Genomic DNA, 8034 nt, shown 5'->3' on the forward strand with positions numbered 1-8034 from the left:
TCTCTCTCTCTCTCTCTCTCTCTCTCTCTCTCTCTCTCTCTCTCCTTTCGCAGCGGCTTCATTATCTATGCAATACACGCCTTAAACAATCCGTTCTCTGACAACCTGTTAAGTCCTTTTCTTTTGAAAGTCGTTTTGTTCAGCGGGAAACAAAATTGCTGTTATTGATGTTACCGTTACTATTAGCATTCAATACGGTTAAGATTCTGTTAATACCAATTTGAAGCAAGTGCCATCGCGTGTCTAAACATTCCTGTGAGAAAGAAACCCATAACATAACGAAATTATTATTATTATTATTATTTATTTCTTTGTTTTATTATTTACTTATCTATTTGGTCTATCAGAGTCATCCTATTCGACTGGATGGTTTTTATAGTGTGGGGATCCGGGTTGCATCCATCACTTTTCTCACTATGTGCGCTGTTTCTAGTAGCACACTTTTCTGCATGAGTCTCGGCGCTACTTCGGCATCTAGTTTTTCCAGATTCCTTTTCAGGGATCTTGGGATCGTGCCTAGTGTTTCTATGATGATGATGATGATGATGATGATGTTTGTTATTATTGACCGTATAGTGTTATTGGTGTGATTCTCACCTACCAAGCGAGAGGTCCCAGGTTCGGCTCCTGGTCGGGTTCAGGTAGATGTGCATGCCATTTTGCGCCTCCGTAGACTAGAGGAGTGAAAGATGTACCTGGCAGTTAGTTAGGTGACTGTGGTAGTCGCAATGAGGTCATTCTAAAAGACTTAGAGAACCGGGGAGCTAAGCCGTTTTGCGCTCATCACTTCTAAGATGAAAAGGCGTATGGTGAAAATCGTTTTTATCATGATTATTATTATTTTGAAACCAGCATAAAAGATCGTTTTCATGCACGGAATCCGTCTGCAGAATTGAGAGACAGAGAAAATGGAAAAACACCAAACATGACAGCCAGAGATACGTCAGTAAATATAAATATGTAAAGTGAAGAGAGTGAGATTCCTAGTCCTATGTAGGTAAAGCCGTTATTTAAGCATCTAGTTGTACAGAGAAGGCGCTTGTTTAAGGTCATGTGCCCTTTCGCCCAAGTCACGGTGCCCAGATCATGGTCGGGGTATGAATCGATTCATTACACCAGCCATAAACATTAACCTAATCTAAGTTCACCTTTAGTCCTTCAGACATACTGTACCAACTCAGTGTTGGGGCACTATAGGTAACTATGCCTAAAACGGGCCTTTGTTATGAACTATTGACTACACATGCCGTAAAACCTAACCTAACCTAACCTCACTTCGTGAAATGTGGTTAATATCAATGCAAAATGAATGACTGGTATGAAATTAGTCGGGACAAAGTCTCTAGAGACAGAGGGTCAGAGAAGGTCGTGGGTACTACTGACTTGAAGCGAAGACTCCAATGTAAGGGGCATGTTAGTCAGCGTAAATAGGCGAGCTCGCACCATGAGCAGTGACGCTCGATAGAGCCATAGTCGCTAACGAATTGAATTGAATATAGAATTTAGGCCAAAGGCCAAGCACTGGGACCAATGAGGCCATTCAGCGCTGAAAAGGAAATTGACAGTAAAAGGTCTGAAAGGTGTAACAGGAGGAAAACCTCGCAGTTGCACAATGAATCAATTGTTAGGAGAGGGTGGAAAGTCAGATGGAAAAAAGACAATATGAAAGGAGGTACAGTAAAAGGAAGGATTAGGCTCGACGAGCACGTATGATGAACTCAACATTTTCGTCGCGCAAGCAACGTTACCAAATGCATGACGGGCATACGTTTCTGAACAACGATATTTGAAAAGAATACAAAATCGACTTTCACCCTGCTAAATGTACCAGGTACATGTAAATCACGTAAGTCGTGAAGAAGAAGAAGAAGAAGAAGAAGAAGAAGAAGAAGAAGAAGAAGAAGCGCTTATCACCATTATTCTTGTTTGCTTGGGAATCTAAAAATGAAAGCGCACACACACAAGAGAACGAACGCGTTAGCAGCCACAAAATAACCGTTAAAAAGGCACATTTTCATCGCCTCACGAAGATGGGATCCTTGACTGACTCGATAATTCTGTTGAGCTGATGGGTCGCTGCGTTCTGCTACCTGAACGGTGAGGTGAGGACTTCAAATTTATCATAATGATAATACTGAAAATAATGGCTATTTCTACGGCATTCAATTTATAGAGAGTGTTCTCTATTCGTCTTTCAATCTCCTTTTCATCAGCATGTCGCTGGTGAATCAAATTTCCTGGGGACATATAAAGTTTTCTTGTTGTTTTAGTTTTATTCCCTCTGACGTTTCGACACTTGCACTGCCGGTCATTTACAAAGATTAAATGGATTGACATGCAAGTTACCCAGGTATATATAGCAGGCAGTGGCGGTGGTTGGGTGTACAGTTGACAGATCGGTTAGCGAGCTGAATTTAGACTGGTCGCGGGTGGGTGACGAAATCGGCCCAGGAGGCGTTGCTATCTTCTAGGCCTAATGATAACGCATTAGAGCATTATTGCAACCCCTCTTCCTCACCCTCCACCTCCCTTTGATGGCGAAGACCTTGTCCCAAAATGGCTGAACGCCATATTGAAACGACCCCGTGACCATTGTGGGCTTATCATTATGTAGTCTTTCCCAAAGAATCCGTCGTCAAAGAAATTCTATTGAGCCCAGTTTTCGGGAAGAGGAAGACATTTCATTATTTTATGGATTTATGTTAGCAATTATAAGACAGGATCTTTCACGTGCTTTTCAATGAAATGAAAATATGGATTAGTTGTAGCTGCTGTACTGCTATTTTGAACCATTTTCAACTCCTCGTGCTGGTCCTTTTATTAGTGCTTAAATTTTGCTTTGTTTATCTTGCGGCTGATTTTTATATTTTTATTTTATAGTTGAAGAGGAATGTTTAAAAGCTTGCTGAACGAATACTTATATATATAATACTTATATATATATATATATATATATATATATATATATATATATATATATATATATATATATATATATATATACATATATATATATATGTATATATACACACATATATGTATATATACATATATATATATATATATACATATATATATATATTCTATATATATATATATATATATATATATATATATATGTATATATATATATATTCTGTTTAATGCATTTTCCAACTTCTTGTTGATTTTGTCAGCTGGTCCCTTCTTGGTTAGTTATTTTTGATATTGTATTGTTTCATTTCTGTCTTTTTTATTATTCTCATTCATTCGTTCGACTATCTCATTTCCTGTAATTATTTTTCTGTCGATCAGGAGATCCTTCTCTTCATTATGCACTGTTTATTTCTTCGTTCCTATTCCTCATCATCATCATTATCATCATTATTTAGACACATCTCATTCTAGTAGATATGAGAAAATTGCCATAATCGTTTTCGTTCTGTCACTCATTAGTTTTGCCTTCATTATAGTTATTGTTCATCTGTTTCTTTTATTTCCTTCTTCTTGATATAATCAAGCACTTCTTTGTACTTCTGAATGCACCATGACCCCTAAAAATTTTCATTCCTTTACCTATTTCCTCTCATTTTCTTCTTCTTCTTCTTCTTCTTCTTCTTCTTCTTCTTCCTCCTCCTCTTCTTCTTCTTCTTCTTCTTCTTCTTCTTCTTCTTCTTCCTCTTCTTCTTCTTCTTCTTCTTCTTCTTCTTCTTCTCTTCTTCTTCTTCTTCTTCTTCTTCTTCTTCTTCCTCTTCTTCTTCTTCTTCTTCTTCTTCTTCTTCTTCTTCTTCTTCCTCCTCCTCCTCTTCTTCTTCTTCTTCTTCTCTTCTTCTTCTTCTTCTTCTTGTATATGGTTCCAAAATCGTGACAAGCTGCCCACCTTGCCGTCCTTCCCAAGGCAACAAACATCTTCCCAAAAGGAATCCTGTTTTTTTTTTCTCCTTTAATGACTCCCAGACACCTGTAGCAGCCGAAGCTCCTCACCCACGCAAAGAGATAAAAATAAAAAAAAAACGAGAACGATAACTATTTCCCTGTGTCCGTGCACGGACAAAAAAAAAAAAAGAGCAACTAGAGCCTCGTCGTCCGTGGCACTATGACCTCTCTCTTTCTCTCTCTCATAAAATGAGGAAGAAGAAGAAGAAGAAGAAGAACAAGATGCCGCAGCATCTCATCTCGAGAGGATCGCCCGAGGGCAAAGATGGCTTGCCTGACCAGTCGAGTTTAAGAGCAACTTCTACTTTTCTTCGCGTGATTTTCTACAATCTCTTTTCTACTTTTGGGCCTCCCCTTCCTACATCCCAACACCCCTCCCCCCCCTCTCTCTCTCTCTTTGATTATTGTATTTATATGCAAACATGTTTGTGTGTGTGTGAATAAATATTTATATTTGCCTACACACACACATATATACTATATATATATCTGCTAGATAAATAAATATATAAACATGATAAATAAATAAATAAATATATATATATATATATATATATATATATATATATATATATATATATATATACATATATATATATATATAATATATATTTATATATATATATATATATATATATATATATATATATATATATATATATATATATATATATATATATATAATGTATATATACATATATATACGCTATATACATGTATATAGAAATATATATATATATATATAATATATATATATATATTTATATATATATATATATATATATATATATATATATATATATATATATATATATATATATATATATATATATATATATATATAGAACATAGTCCATTAGTCACTCTTTTGCCAAATTATATGCATTTCAATAACCGCGGTGAGAGGGACAGGTTTGCAAGCCCCTGCGCCCATCTATACCCTGGCTATGTCCTGCCACTGTTGGATAATCACCAGGAGTATGATTTACCGATATAACAAGGACCTGAAAGTCTGAAGTACTGGTAAAAAGATATATACACATTCACATATGTCTATGTGAATGTGTATATCTATATATACGCATATATATATATGTATATATACTGTATATATATATACACACACATATATATATATATAATATATATATGTATATATATATATATATATATATATATATATATATATATATATATATATGTACATGGTTTAGAATCCTTCATTTGAGTCTAAGACTTTATAGTGATAAAAGTATCCAAAAAAGGGTGGAACTTGTGAATTTCAGAGGTCCTTGTGGTTATTATATACTGCATATATACTTTTATGCATATATATATATATATATATATATATATATATATATATATATATATATATATATATATATACATACTGTCTATATATATGGATATACATAAGAATATGATATATTTTTGAACACAAATATATATATATATATATGTATATATACATATATCTATATACACATATATACATACATGCATACATATAAATATAAAGCACTAAGGTACAAATAACCCATTAATATAAAATTTTCCATACCTCCGGAACAACTTACACCCAAATGGAATTATTGGGAGATATATATTAAATAACTAACTTTAGTTTTAAGTTCATATGTACATATGAATATTTATTAAGAGGCTATTTGCCACCTATATATATATATATATATATATATATATATATATATATATATATATATTTGTATAGATGTGTATAATATTTGTATATATAAATGTATATAGATAAATAGATAGATAGATAGATAGATAGATAGATAGATAGATAGATAGCTATATCACAAATCCTCCTCCTCTGTGAAACCGTCTCCCATCTACAGTGTCCGTCATCTTCTTCTTCTGGTCTATTAACTATTGTTCCTCCCTCTCCCTACCCACCCCTCCTCCTTCTTTCCAAACCCATCCATTAAAATACAAAAGTGCCTGTAGTAACCTTTCCCCCTTTCCCTCCCTCACTCCCTATTTCTCCCTTCTTCCCTCCCTCCCTCTCCCTCCCTTATGTCTTCATTCTCCCTTCTCCTCCTCCTCCTCCTCAGCTGTCCTGGTTCCTTCTCCTACGGAGATATATAAGGAAGAGGGTCGGCTCCCGAAGACATCAGTTTAACCCGTCGACTGGCAACATGAAGTTCGTAAGTCCCTCCTGGATTCCAGTTCATACTTTTACTTTTACTTATAATGGAGGGCTGTTCTGGGTTGTCTCGGCTGTGGGAGATTCGAGGATATGATACTTTCATATTTTCCATGGTGTTTTATGAACGCTTATCAGACTTACAGAGCAATTGATTCTATTTCTTACTCTCGGAAAAGGGGTCAAGATCCTCAAGACAGATTTGCTTAAATTTGCACCAATGATTCCAAATACTTTACAAGTACTTGCACTTCTGCATATACTACCTTCGAAAGGTCATAATAATCTTAAAGCGTCGAAATGTTTAATTTTCCGGTAATGATTCTTCAAAATTTACTGCTTAAAACCCCACCCTACTCCCACTTAAAATTATCAACACAAACAAATTTTATATATATATTTATATGTACACATGAGTATGTACAGGGAAGTAATCTATGACAATGAAGAAATTTTAATTTCCGTCTTTATGATAATTTACGGCAATTTCAGGGCAAACCAACATCGTGGAAACAACTGCTGACTAAAACTTCTTCTTCCTCTTTTGTGCTCAGATCGCCGCCTTCTTCTGCCTCGTAGCCGTGGCTGCAGCAGCCCCTCAGCAGGACGTCGCCATCCTTCGCGATGAAAGAGTCGACCAAGGGGACGGCAACTTCAACTACGCCTTCTCCGCCGACAACGGCATCGAGATGGAGGTCTCAGGATCCCCAGGAGCCGAAGGACAAGTGAACATGCGAGGTTTCTATGTGTGAGTGTAATTCTTTCACCCGTTAGTGTCCTTAATGCTTCGGTAATGCCCACACACATTTGAGGTAAACCTTTTTTGTTTCTTTTGGCGCCAAATTAAAAACTATATATTTTGGCGCCAAGGTGATGATCTCCCGATTTTGGGGTCAATCTGATGATTTCTCCTTTTCTCTCGCAGCCTTCCTCTCGCCGACGGAGGCTTCGCTCGCATTGAGTTCATCGCCGACGAGAACGGTTTCCAGCCAACTGGTGACATCATTCCAAAATAGATCCATTCCCGAGGCGTTTCCCCGATTCCATCCCAAGCGACCTGACTACGATTGTGAAGAAGGATAGGAAGAAAGCGCCGCCCTAGCGGCGGCGGCTGAACCTACTCGAACCTCGAACTTCTGTTGACTCTCGCATCTTGTCACTTCTCATCTGTACAAACTTTTACTCTCGATCTGCGCTGATTTCTTGTATACATGTAGACCATGTAAGGCATTGTAATAAAGATATCGCGCTTCTGACACGTGTCTTTTTATTGATGGTTAGATTTCTAATAAACAACCCCTCAACATATAATTGAAACTTGAACAACAAATAATGGTTTAAGTGTTCAAAATAAGTACAAACATTTTCGTCTTTTAAACTACAAAAATGTTTCATATCTTTAGACTGAGCAAGCATGGTATTTGTATTTAAAATAGGTAATAATAGCCTACTATCTTGCTTCAAAATGGGTAAAAATGCTTCTTTGTCTTTAAAATAAATAAAAATACTTCTTTATCTTCAAAATGGTATATGGTTTTTATCTTCAAAATGGGCAAAAAAAAAAAAAAAAATCCTCTGAATGGAGAATTGTAGCGTCAAAGATTCCGCTTGCTTTTGAAATAGATGAGCTTAAGTTTTTACTTATGTATTTTGGTGAGGTAGGGTTAGGGGGGAGGGGTTGGTGGTGGTTGGGATGACTCATCTCGAGTTTGAATGCACCTGTGGTGCTCAAAATTTTCCTCAGTCTTGAAAATCTTTTCCTCAGCAATAGAGCAACTTCTCTACAAAGATGGTTACTTTGAAACTTTTCTTTTTACTGTAATGTGAAACAGCGACGTTACCCACAGGAGAAAAATTAAGAAGAATCGTATTCAGCGATTACAGTTTTATCCAGGTTGTCAAAGAATCGGGTGAAGAGTAGAAAGAGGAAGAAGGAGGGAGTTAAA

General features: G+C 36.0%; 1 protein-coding gene across 1 annotated transcript; it reads left to right on the forward strand.

Annotated features, from left to right (window-relative positions):
• Positions 1-5968: 5968 nt before the first annotated feature.
• On the forward strand, positions 5969-7344 carry LOC136827619 (cuticle protein AMP4-like). Its single transcript, XM_067085092.1, has 3 exons — positions 5969-6089; positions 6643-6836; positions 7014-7344. The coding sequence occupies exons 1-3, from the start codon at positions 6081-6083 to the stop codon at positions 7102-7104; spliced, it is 294 nt and encodes a 97-aa protein (XP_066941193.1). The 5' UTR covers positions 5969-6080; the 3' UTR covers positions 7105-7344.
• Positions 7345-8034: the final 690 nt, after the last annotated feature.

The sequence above is a fragment of the Macrobrachium rosenbergii genome, chromosome 42, assembly GCF_040412425.1.
Source record: "Macrobrachium rosenbergii isolate ZJJX-2024 chromosome 42, ASM4041242v1, whole genome shotgun sequence".
NCBI classification, from domain to species: domain Eukaryota; kingdom Metazoa; phylum Arthropoda; class Malacostraca; order Decapoda; family Palaemonidae; genus Macrobrachium; species Macrobrachium rosenbergii.

What these genes read in the sequence shown, in the direction of transcription:
- LOC136827619 (XM_067085092.1), top strand. An exon ending in AACATGCGAGGTTTCTATGT is followed by an intron (nt 6,837 to 7,013) that starts GTGAGTGTAATT and finishes TTTCTCTCGCAG; the next exon opens with CCTTCCTCTCGCCGACGGAG.